Source organism: Pangasianodon hypophthalmus, chromosome 7, assembly GCF_027358585.1.
Source record: "Pangasianodon hypophthalmus isolate fPanHyp1 chromosome 7, fPanHyp1.pri, whole genome shotgun sequence".
NCBI classification, from domain to species: domain Eukaryota; kingdom Metazoa; phylum Chordata; class Actinopteri; order Siluriformes; family Pangasiidae; genus Pangasianodon; species Pangasianodon hypophthalmus.
In genome coordinates, this window is record NC_069716.1 from 16,726,898 (window position 1) to 16,746,118 (window position 19,221).

The 19,221-nt window shown below is 39.0% G+C and overlaps 1 protein-coding gene across 9 annotated transcripts in view; it reads left to right on the forward strand.

Moving 5' to 3' along the window:
* The first annotated feature begins 682 nt into the window (after positions 1-682).
* Positions 683-19,221, forward strand: part of map7d3 (MAP7 domain containing 3) — a 41,227-nt gene continuing 22,688 nt past the window's right edge. For 6 of the 9 annotated variants that reach the window (XM_026918557.3, XM_026918558.3, XM_026918561.3 and 3 more), the window contains exons 1-6: positions 683-794; positions 11,368-11,466; positions 12,292-12,372; positions 12,512-12,675; positions 17,689-17,797; positions 18,560-18,655. In XM_026918557.3, the coding sequence (XP_026774358.3) occupies positions 749-794; positions 11,368-11,466; positions 12,292-12,372; positions 12,512-12,675; positions 17,689-17,797; positions 18,560-18,655 (595 nt within the window). In that variant the 5' untranslated portion in view covers positions 683-748. The remainder of the gene's footprint in view (positions 795-11,367; positions 11,467-12,291; positions 12,373-12,511; positions 12,676-17,688; positions 17,798-18,559; positions 18,656-19,221) is intronic. The other 3 variants (XM_026918560.3, XM_026918565.3, XM_034305617.2) reach the window with 1 other exon arrangement.

Sequence of the window (19,221 nt, forward strand, 5' to 3'; positions counted from 1 at the left end):
CCTACCATTTTTAGACTAACATGCACATGTGATATTTATCAAAGAAGCAAAAAGGGAAGTGCTTTCTTGTCTCACACTTAAAAGTGGTTAAACTCTAGACTAATTTCTCATAACAGTCCAGGGCCAGTTGAATTATGACATGACCTTCCCCCACGACACTACCACTACCATTAACACTCACTTCAGTGTTAAGTAACAAGGATGTCACTCCATTATTCAGTGCAACTGAGACCAAACTGAAAAATTAATGAGCAGACATGCAAGCTAAGGCTCAGGAGATAGTGGAACAGTAGAAGTCGTGCACAGTTGTGTAAAGGAGATAATGGAACAGTAGAAGTCGTGCACAGTCGTGTAAAGATGGACTAGTGTGCCAAGAGCATGGAGTGTTTTCTTTAAAGGAGTGGTTCACCACTATGCAGCTTCCCTCAAATTCCAAATCGCGTCACGTGCATTCTTTAATACATAAGGAAATCTTGTTTTTCTAGCTTTTCTGCACATGTTATGACGAATACACATTTACAACTATGTAATTTTTCTAACTTGGGCTAAATAACACATTTTTTTTCCTCTTAATGAATAAACTTAATAACATTTAACGAGGCAGATACTAGTGTTTTGTTTCAGCCCGACAGTAGATGGCGCTGTAATGCGTTGTTGTGGTGTGCGCGTGCCCGGCTAACGCGCGCTGCGAGCTAATGAATGTAGCAGAAGAGAAAAAAAAAAAAAGAGAAGGAAAACTTCGGTAAAAATGGCGGACGGAGCAACGTCTCTAAAAGGACTGCGAGCACAAATGGGTAGGAATTCATCCATTATATCAGTTTTGGAGCTGTAAAAACAGGCTTCTGTAACAAGCGTGAAGTGTTTTGAAGCAGTTTGTATGATTTGGGCTGGAAGTCAGTCACTTTGGTACCGACAGGCTGCAGTTGTGGCTCGGAGATGTGCAGATAAATAGCCGGCCATCGCAGGAAGAGGGTTTACCGGTAACTGTTAAATTAATGGTACTTCAGAAAAGTTGAACCGAGCCTACAGATGTGGTGGGTTTTTTGTTTTTTTTTTCTGCGTGACTGTCTAGTATTTTAACTAATTATGGCTGTAGCTAGCTAACTGTGCAGGTGAGTAGTTTTGTCCAGGTTTGTATACTCTTTTTATGGTTGCTAGTTGTATTTACAGGGATTAAAAATGGGCTGTAAAGTAGCGTTAGCATTAGAAAAGTGAGCTGTGATCGAGTGCTTTAGTTGTACTTTAGTTGTACTAATTTAGTACTTTAGTTTTAGTTAGTAGATATATACTTCTCTCTCTATCTGTATGTATGTATATCTAGCTCGCTGTCTGGCGCCTCTCAGGGACACGTAGCTAAGGATGCTCCTGTCATCTTGTGACTGTCTAGCTGACTAGCTAAATTAGCTCCAGGGCAAATAATAACTCATTAACGTACTGAATGGCGGCAGATAAATAATTTATACGCGTTTCTAAGTAGTAAATACAGATAACCTAGTCGCTGTAGGTGTTGGTGTTGGTGTTCATGGACACAGTTTATAATTGTAAGTTAGCTAACTAGCTTAGCGTATCTGTAGCAACTCTGCATACTTCCCCGGCGACCTTGCATTCGTGGTATTAATCCCGCAGTGACTGGTGTATTTGCGCGGTATGTTCATTGTATCTGTCTAATCTCAACTTTTTAGCTTTTAATTGATCGGCCCTGTGGATAATAGGGTTTTTACGGTACCAACAGTTTGTCTTCGATACCATTACCGGGTGTAGTATCGTGATGCTCGATAGCAAAACAATTCTTTGGCCAAAAATAAATTAGATTAAGATTAGAAGTAAGATTTTTAGGTTAAATTACAGTTTCCTCCTTTTTATTAATAGGAAATTCTTGAACAATTGCCACCTCACGGCTCCTGCGTCCCCAGTTTGATCCTGAGATCAGTTTACTGTCAGTGTGTCTGAGTTTTGCATGTTCTCCCAGGGTTCATGTGGGTTTCCTCCCACCTCCTAGAACATGCTGGAAGGTGGATTGGCTATGTTAAATTGCTCCTCATGTGTGCATGTGTGCGTGTATGTGTGCGTGTATGTGTGTGTGTGTGTGTGTGCGCGCGTGTGCGTGCATGGTGCCCTGCAGCCCTATGCTGGACTGCCATACCATCAAAGATGTGTTCCCACCTCATGCCTAGTGTTCTTGGCCCTGACCCTGACCATAAAGCAGTTACTGAAGATGAATGAATTTGTAATAAGTTACAGAAGAATTCAAACATGGTTTCCTTTAGTGTTTCGAGTAGCACTGACCAGTCAGGACTGTACTGCATTGTACGCTGTACGACCCCAAACTGCACTGTTATGAAACTAAAAATATCCCCCTCCAGCATTGGGTAAAGAGTTGAGGGAAACACTCTAGCATTAAGCAGCATAAGTTCATAAGTTTGCAGTGATTTGCAATGTTTAATATCGCTTTCTGTTTTGAACATGAATATATTGTATGACATTCCTTCAGAATTAGGGTATGTAAACATGAACCTCCATGAATTTAGCAGCAATGAAAGTATGAAACGTTATAGAATCAAACCATTTACTTACCACAGTGTAGTATTGAAAAGTCATCCAACTTTGTGCAGGTCTAATGAACAGCAGGTGAAAGGACTTTACTGGTGTTTATAGGAAGATTTTTAAGGTTGTAAAATTGTCTTTAAGGTCTGTGGTGTACTTTGTTCTCTTTTAAAGTGTATCTTCTTAATTACCACAAACTAACAACTGAATAAAGCACTTTAAATGCCTGCAGAAATATACAGCCTTAGAGAGGAAACTTGAGAAGGTAAAAAGTCAATAAAGGGCTTGGGAATTGACATCACCTTACACTGCATTATGGCAGTCTAGTTCCGAGCACTAACGAGAGCCTCAGTGGAAATCATGCCTCGTAGGCCACAAATAGGTCTCTGTGGCCTGACTGCTGAATTCTGAGCAATGTGGGAAGAATCAGCTGTAGAGGAAGAAATGCCTACAGGAAACAGTAATGCCAATTGTGAGCTAGGGTGTCCTGACCCAGAGATCTGGCCCACTTCACCAGCGAGAACCTCAGTTGACAGTGAGTCCATTTGGCATTGGTGAAGAGGTCCACTTGTGCCTTGCCAAACTGGACACTTCTGGGTGCAGACACCTGGCTATATGCGCTATCTCTACAGCATGGCTGCTGGACTGTTGTGCCATCCCGGGAAATGAGTCGCTCTCAGAGAAGCGAACAGTGGAGAGGGGTGACCTAAGGAGCTTTCCTGCAAGGCACCATCTGACCATGTGGTAATTGATGTATGTGACTGTCAGCAGTGTTTCAGAACCAGTAAGGCGAATTTGAGAGCTAGACAGACTCCCCAGAATGGCTCCAAACATGTGAAATATACTCCTCACAGTCATAAAGAGATGATGGGAGTCTATGGCAAGCTTTGGAGGACAGGTTACCTGTAGCTCCTACTGTAATGAGAAGCATACAGAAGGAAATGATGGCCATATAACTAAGGTATTTATACCAAATGATACACACACAAGAAGGCACCCAGGTGATTCTCACCATCATTGGCATTTAGGAGGGGTGGATTAGAGTAAAAAAAAAAAAAAAACTTATTTGAAAGAATTCCAAATTGTTGATGTAACATCTTACAGCCATATATGAGCTGTATATGATGAGCTTATATCTTATGATTTGAGGTTTATGAATTTTACTTTCACCTTGTATAAAGCAGAATGTGTGTTTTATAATTTAACATTCAATGTGTAGACCTAGAATAATTCAATATTGCAAGCATGATACAATATTGCAAGCTCTTCTTATACGTTTAATATTAAGAGGGTACCTAATGTCTCCTGTTAGAAACCGTTATTAGAAAGAACAGCTGTTAGTGTAGTGTAAGTGACACGCATTTACACAGAGGTACAGGAAGATTTCAGCGCGATGCTGACGTCCTGCTTTTCCTGTTGGGGTTTTATTGGTTTGTAGCAGAGCCATGTGATACATGATATCATATAATATAACAGTTATATGTAATTGCAGTGTTTTCCTCTTGAAAATCTATAATTTCTTGCAACATTTCTCATATAGATTAACAATTTATCTAAGTTCAGTGGGGGGAAAAAATTGTCTATGTAAAATATGACCGATAACTTTCTGCAGCAGTTGTTTCTGTTCAACAATAATACCTCCAATAAGTAGCCACAATATTATCGTACACATTTACATAATGCGCCTAATATTTGTATAGCTGTATTATGTTCATATAACTGTACCAATGAGTTTGTGGTATTTATTTTGCAGTTAAAACGATCCTTGGCTGAAAAAAAAAAAAAAGTGATAACGGTGATGGCTGTGCAAAAGAAAAAGACCCAGTGTAATGCTGTGTCCGAGTTGTTGTTTTTTCTTGTTACCTGCAGTGAGATCATGTATATGAGTGTATGGAACAGAGAGAGAGAAGGGGAATCACAGCCATACCCTGTGTGAAGGCCTGCATTATTGGCATCTGCAATAAAGCACTTCCTGTTGTCTTACTGCAGCAACACGCACGCACACATGCACACACACACACACACACACACACACACACGTGCACGCAGACTGGCTGCTTGTCGTAACAGGAGCCCACTGAGCGGCTATGAGCCGACTCTCACTGCCTGGTGTTCCTCCCAGTGTGGAGGAATACAGAGGGCTGTAGTGTTTTTGGATGACTGTTCCTAGTGTTTTCTCTGACTGAGTGAATTTGGTTTGTTGCTAAATGAAAAAACACAAAAATATGTAAACATTTTATGCAAAACATAAAAAGTGCATCAAATGTTTAGTATGTAGTTTAGTTTTTTAATTTAGCAATGAATTTAAAAAATATAAAGTAAAGACTGAAGGGGCATGCAACATAAGCTGGTACAGAATAGCTTTTCCTTTTTTTCAAATAAGTATTTGGAATAAACTTGCAGATTTTTAGAAATGTCTGTTGTGCCTTTCAGTTTCCATGGCCTCCCACAGACGATAATCACTCTGCCAAGAAGCTGTGTTCAGTGTAGTAACATAACATAGGTCCTTAGCTTGAATCATCTGCAACACTTTTGTGGCCAAAAAAAAAAAAACTTGGCCCCAGATGTGCCCTTGGGCACCCCAGATGTGAAGGTATCTGCTGTCTGAGAAGGGACACTCCTGATAACACAGGCCTTGTTAGAACAAACCTGGATATTTCTCTAAAATTACAAACTCTGCCATAATCACATAAAAATTTAGACATTTATGTAATATTGGTGTAATGGTTTGTTTTTGAGGAACAAGATAGAGACAAGGGAGAGGAAGCAGGATTATTTTTAAAGATGTCAGTTACAGTTGAGGCCAAAAGTTTATATACACCTAGGTTGAAGATATTTAATCTCAGTATTTCACAACTCCACTCATTTCATGTTGCAATACATTTCTTTTGGCAGGTCAGTTAGGGCATATACACTATATGGCTAAAACATTGTGGGCACCTGACCATCACGCACAAAGTTAGAAGCACAGAACTGTATAGAATGTCTTTGTATGCTGTAGCATTACAGTTTCCCTTCACTGCAACTAAGGGGCCCAAACCTGCTCCAGCATGACAACGCGAGCTCCATAAAGACATTGTTTGTCAAGGTTGGAGTGGAAGAACTCAAGTGTCCTGCACAGAGCCCTCACCTCAACCCCACTGAACACCTTTGGGATGAATTGAAACGCCAGCACCCAAGGCCTCCTCACCCAACATCAGTGCCTAACCTCACTAATGCTCTTGTGGCTGAATGGGCAACTCCCCTCAGCCGTGTTCCAAAATCTATTGGCAAGCCTTCCCAGAAGAGTGGAGGTTATTATAATAGCAAAGGGGGGACCAGATGTGGAATGAGGTGATCAAAAAACACATCTGAGTGTCATGGTCAGGTGTCCAGACATTTGGCTTAATAGTGTACTTTGTTCAAGTGGGTTTTATTGTCATTCCTCTGTATAGCTTGTTCACATCAGAGGTAATTTTAAAACATTCGATTAGAAACAGATTTATTGCAGTGTTAATTCACTGTATCAGAATTCCAGTGGGTCAAAAGTTTATATACACCAAGCTGACTGTCTCTTTAAACAGTCTCGAACATTCCAAAAAATGATGTTACGACGTGTTTTAGAAACTTCTGATTGGCCAATTGTCATAACTATGAGTTAATTAGGAGTGCACCTGTGGCTGTATTTTAAGGGCTAGGGCCTTTTTAACCATGATACAATGGGAAAATTCAAGCAACTCAGCCAAGACCTCATAAAAAAAAAATTGAACAACTGAAGGTACTGTGAACCTGTAGGTTCTGTACACACAACTTTATGCAAGTATAAAAATCTTGGAACCACATAGACACTGCATCATTCAGGAGAAAGGCGCAAAATAACTCAAGGGATGAACAAACTTTGGTGTGAAAGGTTCAGCAGAACCCCAAGACAACATCAAAGGAACTGATGAAGGAGTTGGAGGCATCAGGTACTGAAGTGTGTACATTCACCATTAAGAGAAGTCTACATCACCATGGCCTGAAAGGCTGTCGCAAAGGAAGAAGCCCCTTGACAAAAAAGCCAGACTGAAGTTTGCACGTGATCACCAGGACAAGGACCTAGTGTTTTGGAGGAATGTTCACTGCTCAGATGAAACAAACATTACTTGGCCATAATCATCAGCACTATGTATGGAGGAAGATGGGTGAGGCTTTTAATCCAAAGAGCACCATCACAGCTGTGAAACATGGGGGTGGGAGCATCATGTTGTAGGGGTGTTTTGCTGGAGAAAGGACTTCAGAAGATGGCATCATGGGAAAGGAGGATTATGTAGAAATACTGATTCAACGCTTCAGAACATCAGCCAGAAAGTTCAAACTTGGTTGCAATAGGGTCTTCCAGCAGGATTACTAAGCATATCACTAAATAAGTAACAAAATTGCTTCGAGACAACAATGTGAAAGTGTTGGAGTAGCCATCACAAATCCCTGACCTGAATCCCGTAGATATTTTGTGGAATTAACTGAAAAAGCATGTCCTAGCACAGAGGCCCACAAACCTTACTGAGCTACTCCAGTTCTCTTCTGTGTATTGTGAGAAGCTTGGCTACCCCAAGCGTTTGATTAGCAATTAAAAGGCAGTGCCACCAAATGATTTAAGCAATTAAAAGGCAATGCCAAATACTAACAAAGTGTATGTTAACTTCTGAGTTACTGAAAATCTCATATAGTAAATAATAGCTGAAATAAATACTTCTCTTAACTATTATTTTGATGAATAATTTAATTATTCTTAAATGAAGTAGATACCCTAACTGACTTAATACATGAAATGTATGGTAACTGGGCAAGTGTGAATTTTACTTGCATGAGAGTGCTTATATGAGGCTATTAATTAAATACCTCTGTGTATCGAACAATATATTCAACAGACTATAATAAAGTAGGATATTCTTCATAAATTATCGTTTATATTGTGAGGTGTAATAAATATTTAGACTTAATCAAGTCCACACTCCGACTAACAACTTCTTTATCTCGAATACAGGATAAAGGGGTTTCAATATGACAAGCTTTTCCTAAGCATGCTGTTTTTCATGGGCTTATACGCCAGAATATTAGCTTGTGAACACAGCAGTAAGCAGAAACTGGAAGGTTCTCCCAAAATTTTGAGGTGTGGAATATGGGAGTGTGTCGGCTTCCCAGCAAGTTATGAAGCTGATGGCCAGCAAGTGGTGGACTGAAACATTACAGTGAGCTGAATCAGCTGAATTTGTTCACAATACACTGGAACTAATACCACAAACAAGTCCAATGTCACGCTGTTTGTGTTGGTCTCTTTTTTTTTTTTTTTTTTTTTTTTTTTTTTTATTTATTTTTATTTTTTTTTGGTGTGTTTTTTTTTTTTTTTTTTTTTTTTTTTTTGTAAACATGAAGCAGCACGCATGCACATACATCAGACTCTCTGTTTATATTCAAGCAGGATTCAAAATCACATCTAGAGCTTCAGAGAGTTACGTGACTGAGAGCACAATGAGCTGACGGAAGAATGGCAGTGAAAGCCTATCCATGTTTAATTTTGTGACATTGTAATGTGCAGCTTTTGTTTTGTTATGCTGCTGAGAGTCAGAATGGATCATGTAAACACTGTTATTACGTTTCAGTTATTGTACCTTTATAATATTCAATATTTTAATCATTTGAAAATGGAAACTGACACCCCACCTGTCTAACCACTAACTATAATCAGGCAGTGAAAGAAGAATATGTCAGTCATGTGATTTCCACTGGGAGAATTTCATAGAGGGAAAAAAAGTCATTCTAAGCTTTTGGGAAGATCAAATCATTGCAGTCATTAGCTTTGAACGTATGTTTCTAATAGTGGCTTAAGATGATTGAGGGTCCATGGCAGTGGTCTGTTTTCCTGTTATCACTGAAGCACAGACATGTCGTGTCTGTTTAAATAACACTTGTTTGAAGTTGTTACGTTGACTAAAATGTATTTTTCTCACTTACTGGCTCTTGTAGAAGCAGTTTGATGCTTTGTGTTGTCGCTGCTGGGGATGTTATATTTGTCTTAGTAAGATGGGCTCAATCACTTTGCTAGTGTCCATTGTTTGGCAGCTGTGTATTTGCATGCTGCATGTTGTGTAGTCCACAGTGGCAGAAGGTGACTCAGTGTCTTTTTGCATACTGAGCAGATTCGGCTGTTCAGGGCTCTGAAGTGCTCTTGAAACAGCTCCTTTCTCCTCAGCCTAGACACACGGGTAGCTTGCAGGCTGCTTGCTGAAATCATAAAAAAGCAATTACATGCATCTCCTAAGGTACATAATTTAAGGAAGTGTCTGGTATAAGGCTGGCTTATGCAACATCAAAAAATAAAAATCATCTGTTAAGGAAATGAAAAGATTGTTTGTTTGTATGTTTGTTTGCTTGTTTGTTTTTGTAATTTTTTAATTGTAATGATAATTTAAAATTTTAACCAGTGACATAATGTAAGCACAATTGGACAGTTATGGAAAGTGTGCTTTTTGTAGCTGGAATAGATGTTGATGAAATACTGTAGTAACCTTACAAACCATGTAATATCCATGCACCTTTAAATAGCCTCCCTTGTGTAGAATAGGAATTATTAACCTTATTATATATTATTTTAGATGTTAGTTTTTCATTGTTATTACTATACTTCTCTACATACTATACTTGCTAGAATTATTGATTAACCACTTTTTTCAGGTTATTAATGTGTTAAGCTCAATTTTACACAAGCTCTGACCAGATGTGAGTTTGGTCATATAGATACACATAAGGTGAAATTGAAACTGTTGCAGGAATTTGCGTACACTCGATTCAGGATCAGATTTGACCATGCGCAACTTTGATGAACAAGGGCCAGTGTGTGCCGTATAACACAGCGATCGAGCATTTAGCGATATCGAGATGCGCGTGTGTGTGTGCATGCAAGTTGTCCAAAAAGACTGTTTTTCTCTACAAATGTATTCACTGTCTTGTAGTTTCTTGCAGTTTTATTATTATTGGTGTCTGTACAATTTCTGACTATGTAAAAATAAATTGGCTTATCTGTTTTTAGCTCATTTTAGCTCCTTAAAATCAGTATCTGCTGAGCTCTTTTCCAAATACTCACTCGCTCTGTCCCTCTTTGATCAGATTTACTATAAGGTGTACTTCGCAGCGTATCGACAGAACAAAGCGTCATACTATCATGATTGCATTCAGTCTGTTATGAATAAATTAAGCTGTTCTAACTGGATTATTTGGGGATACTTAAATCTGTCAGTAATACAGCAATTTGGGCCAAATGCTCACTTGCCAAAATGTTTTCATTTACTGCATTATTCTTTTCTTCTTTTGTTTTTCTATTGACAGCTTATTTCTAGTTTAGAAGCAACTTCTACAGATATGGCTTGGGAATTGATTGCTTAGGATAATGCAGTACAGTCTGCTGTTTTCCTCTGCTGTGTCATATACCTCCAAAATGGGTTTAAAGGCTCATTTCTCTAGATGTGCTTTTGTTCATGGCTGTTTCCACAGCTGATAATATCGCTTTGTTTTATTGTTGCCGGACTTCCGTTACAGCCATTTCCCCCTTGAAATTTTCTGCTGCGTTGGTAATTTATGCTAACTCAGCCTGCTACTCAGCACGCAAAGTGAGAAACATGCCTCAAACCAGACGTGTTTGAGAATATTTTAATGGTTATTGTGCTTTAAAGTGGTGAAGCTGGTGTTACGGGTTTTTTTAATTGTGCATCATACGGTGGTATTTTTTTATTTAGTGGTAGATCATTGGTTAATTATACCACTAATCCTACACACGTTCCAGAGGTTTGCATTGGACAGATGACAGTCATCTGCATCCCTGGTTTTAGTACATGTTAAGTGAAAACTTGTCCACATTAAAAATGTCAACAGTGTCAAAAATTCTCAGTTCACTTTTTGGTTTAAATGTATTTCATCATAATGTTGGTCTATTTTCACTTTGTTTAATGGTTTCATATATGACCCATAATGCAATTGGACTACCTGCTGATTGTGCCACGAATGAGAAATATCCCTTGCTTAATCTCTAGGGCCCCAATAGCTTCAACCCCTAACTCAGTGAAACTGTGTCAGATATCTGCATTGCTTTTGTTGTCTCGATGACTTCTACATTGGATTTCTCATGTTGAGCAAGAAAAGAGCTCTTGCACTTTGGTTTTTAGGTGCTAACAGCAAAACTGGACTGTTACCACATGTATTTGAGATCAATATTATTCAAGGGCATTGTAACTGTGTGAGAGCAGACCAACACAACAGCTAGCTACAGCATCTGCCAACAAATTAACATCAGCAAATATTTCAGTATAAACATATTTATTGTTTTCCAGGGTGGACTTTTCTTTTAACTATTCAAATCCCTTTTCTGTCTCTCTCTTGCTTAAACCTACCTCTCTTACTGGCACACATGCATGCTTCATGGTTACAAAGAACTGTTGATCATGTCTTCTCTATATCTTTCCTTTCCTCCTCTACTCCTAAAGCTTTGCTGTATTGTCCCATAACAGAGGCTACATATTTAATCATGAAAAACTCATTTGTTTTCTATTCATGCTCTATACATGTATTGTGTACACACCTACCCCACTGTTAATGCCCTTCTTCCCAATGCCGCACAGTTCTCAATCTGACTACACTGGGCTGTCAAACTTTGTGCTCCTGTGGTTAATTCCACAACCACAGAATTCCTCTTGTTGTGTTGCATAAAAGCAGTTACGCTTTAGACATGCTTGGCTTATTTCTTATGATTTCTTTTTATCAGGGATCTGTTCTTTATTGCTCTGTATTTTGTGTCCCTTGTATCATATGCAGCTGCAGCTGCCCAGGCACAGGCTGAAGAGCGGCGGAGCCTGGCAGGGAGCAGCCCAGCACCGGTTACAGCCAGTGCTGCCAAGAGCCATGCTAAACCAGGTATCAGCCTAAATAATACAGATAATGAACACGAATAATAAATAATATAGTACCTAAATAATACAGTTAATGTTAATGTTAGTAAAACCAAAAATCTAAGACCATACCATACTTTTCCTTTTTTTTTTTTTTTTTTTTTCCATTTAAAATTAGAAATAAACAGAAGGTTTTAGAATTTTGAAATATTCAAAACAAAGAAAGTAAAAGTGAAAAATCTCAAATATTTAATATTAAAGATTCTGCACTATTTCTAGGTCCCTACCTAAATGTAAGCAAATTTGTGATATTGATCATGTTAACTGCTTTGTACAAAAGGTCAGATCTTCCTCATGCCTAATGTCTTCTATTGAAGCATGTGATCATAAGGTTTTGCACAAACTTGTGGAGTCCGTTCCAGCTCGAGTGCACACTGTCGTTAAAGCAAAAAGGGTATATGCCAAATACTCTGAAATTCATGTAAATATTTCAAAGATTCTAGTTCACTTGACTTATTGTCAATAATATAATTTGTAATTTTTGATAATTAAAAGTGTATCATAGTATTTTTATATATTACATAAATGCTACATAAATGCATCTCTTATGAGTAATGGCATTAGTGCACTTTGCTGACAGACCACATACCCAGGGTGTAAAAGCTGCGTGAGGTTACCTGAGCTCTTAATTGAATCTAAAATATCAGCCGTATGTGCAAGCATGTGATTTGGATTATCGGTCTGACACCAGTGCTGTCAGCTGAGTAGCTCTCTTTAAAGAAGAATGATGTTAATTAGAATAAAGTATGCATGACTTCTGGGACATGAAGTATATTTGCATTCCCTGTAGTGATTGACGGAGCAGCACTTAGAATTGATGACAAACTCCGAGTAGCCAAAGAAAGGCGAGAAGAGCAAGAGAAGCAGCAAGGTGAGTCATACATTTTGTTTTGTTTTGTTTTTGTCACACATGCATTCCTTTGCTGTTACAAGTCTTAGAAGTAGCAGATGTTATAATATGCAGAAACACACACACAGACTGTGTTAAAAAATGCACATGTTGTGTGCAGCGGTGCGTGGGTCTCAGATTCTAGAGCGGGAACGTAAGGCCAAGCTTCAGGTTGAGAAACAGATGGAGGAGAGACAAAGAAAGCTGGAGGAGCAGCGCAGGAAGGAGGAACAGAGAAGAGCTGCTGTGGAGGAGAAGAGGAAACAAAAACAGGAGGAGGAGAAGGTAAGCTCATTCCTTCACTTTCTAGCTTTCAACCTATTTGTTATTTTATATTTAAGCAGCCCATCCAGTGGACTGTGTGTGGGGACTGTGGGGACAGAGGCAGGCTGATTCCTCCTGTAGTGAGCAGAGCATAGTACAGCAATCTAAAGATATTTGGCACTGTGTATACCTGTCAAGGAATTAACAATGTCTGCTGTACGTTTTTTTATTTTTTTTCCCCCTCAAGTAAAAAAGAGAGAAATATAAACCCCATAGAGCTCCAGTGTAATGATAAACTTCCCTCCTTATACAGTATGTATACACTATATAACTTGTGTGTGGCCTGTAATTACAGAGCAACAGTGCATTACATAAGTGTGGGGAACCAGATTAAACACAAATGCTCTTCAGGGTTCCTACGTTGTATGGAAAAGAATGGAATTTGATTTGAGTAATTTCCAGGTCTGGATAAGTATGGAAAAAAGAAAACAGAGTATGGAAAGATATGTGTGTTTCCAGACTATTGCCCCTAGTCTGTTTTCTAAAATATAAAATTGAGAATTAATAAATCCTGGTTGGCTAAGGATTTCAAATGGGAGAAGAAAGCTATATGCAATGTTTGTGTAAAATCTTTTGACATCTCCAACATGGGGGAGGCGGCAATTGTAAGCCATATGCAAGGCCAGAAGCACCGTCGTCTGGTCACAGCATTCCGTACAGCCAGTGTCACGATGTTGATGGCCCAACCCAACGTGAGATAACGTGGGTAAGCTAACAGCCATTGCTAGTGGGAACGTGGAGTACTTTCAGCTGCAACAGTAGTGAAAAACGACAGAAACATACTGAAACAGATGCTCACGACACATACTGTTTGATGCGCATGACGCGGCGTGAGTGTTGTTTCTCTCCAGCGCGTCACTTATACCTGTATTTTACTGTTTTCCTTTATGTTTTATTACGTAATGGTGTTATAAATGTTCATTTCGCAAAACTGTTTGTCTTTACCACAGGCAAGTCTCCGTTAAACAAGCACGCACATCCGCGTCACCCAATCAAATAAGCAAAAGATCAAGGGAGCACGCAATCATTTAGATTAGATTGTGCTTTGCTGTTTAGTGATAGTGCAACACGACTGAATGAATTCAGGGTGCATATTTCAAAACTGTTTGTCTTTACCATAAGAGAGTCTCTTTTGAACGTCACTAAATGAATGAGCGCGCGCCTCCATGTCACTCAAATCAGCAACAGATAAAGGGAGCGCACGATCATTTGAATCAGTCTGTACTTTGCTGTTTGGTGATCGTCCAACATCAAACCGATGTGTCAGAGGTGAATATATGCAGGATATAAAGTGTTTTAGGTTTCTTCTCATCCCACGTAAGCCCATGTTATCAGTTCAAGAGAACCAATGCATGCACTGAACACGTGAGAGTGGATCTGCACTGCATGAGAGAAAATGAATGTTTACAGATGACTTTACTATATTAAAATACTGAACATAATGCTATATGGGTGAATACTTGGCGGACTTGAATGGAGTAACAATGCCTGATAATAAATGATTTCATCAGTAAATTTATAGTATAGCAAACATTATTATACTGGATAGCATATCAATAATATTTTCTAAGTAAATATAATCAGTGAAAATATTATTTTAAACCTTATGAATTCAAAATATTTTAAACGACTGCGCTCAGTGAAAGCGTGTCAAACATAATCCTATATTTTCAGCTGAGCAGAATTATGAATGTTTCTATTCAGGTGTCACCACTGCCCTGTGCTTGGCAGATTTTTAGTCTCACTCTATCCCTGATGGATCATTTTGCACTTTAATGAAAAGTATTTTTTTATAATTAAAGAAAAAAAAATTGTATGTCTTATAAGTATTTAAAACACACATTCAAATTAAAACTTTTCTTATTCAGACTTTGTTTGTAGTATTGTGAGAGTATCAAATTGTGAATTCAGTATTTTGAATTGAACCTTTAATCTTCACACCCTTAATCATTTGTTAAAGAAATACAATGGCCCATTTTTATCCGATTAATTGATTAATTGAAAAAATAATAGGAAGACTAATTGATTATCAAAATAATCGTTAGTTGCAGTCCTATACTCCACCAAATGTGCCAAATCTGTTGTTCTTTTTAGTTTCACAGCTACAGCTTCATCCAGTAGTTCAATGAGGACCTTTGTGAGTGGGCCAGAGGTTCTGTCTGCGCTCAACGTTATGGAAAACCATGGCTCATTAAACAGCTGTACTGGGAAGGGTGACCTTTTTCGTTTATATGTTTCCAGACAGCAACATTCCCTCCGAGTTCACTTGTGGGGATGCCAAAGCAGCTTACCTGACAACCTTTGGAATTGCACCACATTTCTCATCACTACTTTTGTCAAAAGTGAAATTTGCTAGTGACTACGTTCAACTTTTTGACGAGACTTTGACCCGCCCCTCCAGTCAAAACATCTAGATGTGCACATTCACTTTTGGGATGGAGACTACATAAGCACAAGGTTTTTTGACTCTCATTTTCTCGGACATGCATGTGCTGATGACCTCTACAAACCACTATGCATCAACTGCAGCACTGTTGGGATTCATGGCATATTGCAGCTATCAATGGATGCACCGAACGTGAACTGGAAGCTTGGAAGGGACTTGGAAGAGGAGACTGGCTCCAAACTCGTAAACATAGGGAGTTGTGGACTACAAATAATGAGTCTGTTGAAAAGGTATGCACTGACTCCATGTTTTTGGACAAAGCTAAATTCTTCCTTTCCATTGCCCAAGAGTGCCAGCCTTTTCTAATAAAGTATCAAACTGATAAGCCCATGTGAATTTTTTTTTTTTTTTTTTTTTTTTTTTTAAACCACACTGAGGCACCTTCTCCAGAGATTTGTCAGAGATGATGCACTTAAGAAGATGAAGACTCCAGTGAAGCTCTTCTCAGAAGACTTCAAAGATTGAGCAAATCACAAAGATGCCTCCCTTATCAATGTAAGATTTGTTGCAGACAAGCTACTTTCAGAGCTGAGGGTGAGGAAAAAGGTTTTTGAGCAAGATGACCTCATGGTTAGAAAAAAGACCAAGGAGTTCCTTGTCACAGCTGTGACAAAGGTGCTGGAGAAGGTGCCCTCTGAGGTACACGCTGGTGAGACACTTGGCATGGCTGGATCCACAGAAGATAAAAGAGAAGCCAGACCTTTGTGAGAAACAACTGAGGCTGTGCCTGCAGATCATTTCCAGTGCTGGACAGATGAACAAGTGTGACACAGTCCTCAACAGGTTTGCTGTGATCTGCCTCACAGTGACCCACTGGTGCCCACTTGAGACTGGACACCTTCTTCCATGCACAGCTGGCCAAAGACCATCCATTCAAAGATCTGTAGGAAATCGTCAAAAGGTTCTCCTGCTGTCATATGACCAGGCTTCTGTGGAAAGAGGATTCTCTGTTAATCAGAACATCACTGTCACAAACATGAAAGAGAGAACCTTGATTGCCCACAGGGTAATAGTAGACCACCTGCACCATGTGGGTGGGGTAGCTAATGTAGGGATGACCAAAGAACTACTACAGTCTGCTGGCTGTGCAAGACAGAGATGCCATGTATACCTTGATGAGGAAAAGAAGAAGAGGGAGCACACACAACAAACACAGAAATGGAAGGTATTACAGGATGAAGTGGACCAACTCATGATGAACAGAAGAAAGCTTCAGACCAACATAAATGCACTTCTGAAATCTGCAGATGAACTTGCAGTTGAAGAGGAAGCCAGTGACAAGATCTCTGTGCTTGCAAAATCAATTGACCTTAGGAAAGCTGCAAAAGAAAAAGAATAAGAGCTAATGAAATATGACAAAGACATTGAAAAGAAAATCAATGAAATGAAAAAACTTGGAGGGTGTAGCCTAGCCATGACAGTACAGGTCAGACCTGTGTGTGTGTGTGTTTGTTTCTCTTCACAGTCCCACAGTGGTTCACACAGCACTTAGTTAGTAGTTTGAGACCAAGTGGGGTTTGAGACTAAAAACAAGTCAATGGGGGAGTTCCTACATTTTTTTTTTTTTTTGACTGATTTTGCATTTTGTTCTTATGTATGTTAAGGTCTCAAAAGGCATTCTTTTAATGTAGGATTACTAATTATCATTTTATTTTATTTATAGTTATTCGTTAAACAGTGTTTACAATTTTCTGCTTTACTCTATCTAACAGGCAGTGAGGCAGAGTCAATGGACTTTAGTTCTCTTTTTTAGTTTCCTGGTGAATTGTATATCAACATCCCTTCTGTTGCTGTAGGGGTTGAAGGTTTACAGTTTTTAAATTTACATGACAAAAACTGAATAACACTGCACTGTTTTAGCATTGCAGTTTTAATAAAAAGCTGTGCATTGAACTTGTCCGGGTTTGGTGTTAATTGATTTGTATGAGCTACAGTACCTTGCTACAATCTTCCGGCAATTATTTAGAAACATAATAGCATACATAGTCAGAGTGGAATATACATGTTAAAAGTTGGATTTTAAAACTATTTATCAGATGTTAAATATGGTCTGAAAAATCTACCGAGAAGTCTGGAAATTTGAGTCTGGAAAAGTATGGAATTTTGAAATGGAAAATGTGTAGGAACCCTGGCTCTTTTTTTTTTTACTGTTTACTTAGGAATTCCTTTATGTGAACAGATTTTTAAGAAGAAACTCTTAGCTAGGAGCTTTTAGTGCCACTTGGGAGAACTCTTATAGTGCTTCTCCATTGAATAGCATGGCTCGCCGCAGCTTGGCAGCTACTGAACATTTTTGTTGAACAATTCTATGACGACTGTTCGATCATTTTGTGGTCTGCGCTATTTTTATCTCTACCCATATTTCCTCACTCGGCTCACATCATTCCTGGGTAAGAAGGGTGACCAGTTTCAGCCCTGGTAATTAAGTATGGCAAGGCTTGCTTGGAGGTGCTAATAACCCCTGTTCCTTGTTCTAACTGAAATCGTTGGTATTATGTGTTTATACAGTATAATGTTTTGCTGTATAGGAGCACTATGAGGCAGTGATGCGGCGCACTATGGAACGCAGTCAGAGAGTGGAGCAGAGGCAGAAGAGATGGTCCTGGAGTGGCCTGACTGACTCAGACAACAGAAATGGTATGAGCATTAAAGCAGAAATTTTTCTCATTTATTTAACCTCTTCCATTTTTCTTCTTTTTTATGGCATTTTTATGGGCCACAAATGATTTATATGTGCATTAGATCAGGGCTGTCCAATCTTATCCGGAAAGGGCCGGTGTGGGTGCAGGCTTTCATTCCAGCTAAGCAGAAGCCACACCTGAGTCTATTGAAAGCCAAGATCAACTGATTAAACAGATGCAACCAGGTGTGGCTCCTGCTTGATTGGAGTGAAAACCTACACCCATACTGGCCCTTTGTGGATAAGATTGGACACACCTGCACTAGATCATAGACTCTAGACACATTACATCCATAACACAAATGTAATAAAATAATATTCTGCAAGTTTTCTGCAAAGATCTGTTAATTTACAGATATATGGTGTCCACCGTCTTGCTTTGGAATAGTAGTCTGTATTCCCTCTGAAAGATCATCTGCTGGTGCAGACAATGAAACACTTACAAGTCAATATTAGTTTAGTTAGTATGTTACATCTACAACACTGGAACACTGTGTGTGTGTGTGTGTGTGTGTGTGTGTGTGTGTGTGTGTGTGTGTGCGTGCACATTTTTTTTTTTTTTTTTTTTTTTCCATGTTGGTTTACATTGGCTTGTGTAAGTTTGCTGGAGAACAGGTAACTCCCTAATGATCTCAGCTGTGTTTTTCCAGCTCTCCCTTCTTGCGGAGAGAGTGTATGTATCTCCCTTAGCGATGTGTCTATCCATGCCCCTCCCACAGGTGAGAGTGACTGTGGCCCCACCTCCTCCCCAGTCAATATAGTAATCTCCCCAGCCTCTCCGGTCTCCAAGCCTCCCAGAAGCCACACACCACAAGGTGGTCAATGCTTGCTTGCTTGCCCCTAGTGGCACAGCTTGGCACGAACTAGCTCTGTACCCTCTTTCCTTCTCACTCATGCATTCACCACTGACTCCTACTTTATGCCTTGTATTCACCACGAGGAAGCTCACAAGTGGTGCTCCCTTTCTCACTCACTCTTTTTCTTGACTTTAATGTATTCACTGTAATGGGGCAACCACAAATGCTATGTATCTTTTTAAGGTTTAAGAATTTGTCTGCTTTCTTAGATAAGGAAAATCTCATTGAGAACTAACTGCCTGCTAGATTGGAATGCTTTTGTTTGGCATGTACCTTTCATGCTACAAAAATGATGCATCTCTCTGCAACTTTCTGACTCTATTACATGTGCTGTTCCTTTGGCTATGAGATTGTTTGTGATATAAGGTCATACTCTGCAATATGTTTATATCAGTTATTGTGAATACAAAAATCTTATTTTGTTTGAGATGAGGAACTCTAAAATCTTATTTGCTTAAATTAGTGTCAGTCTTAAACATGTTTTATATATATATTTATATATATATATATATATATATATATAT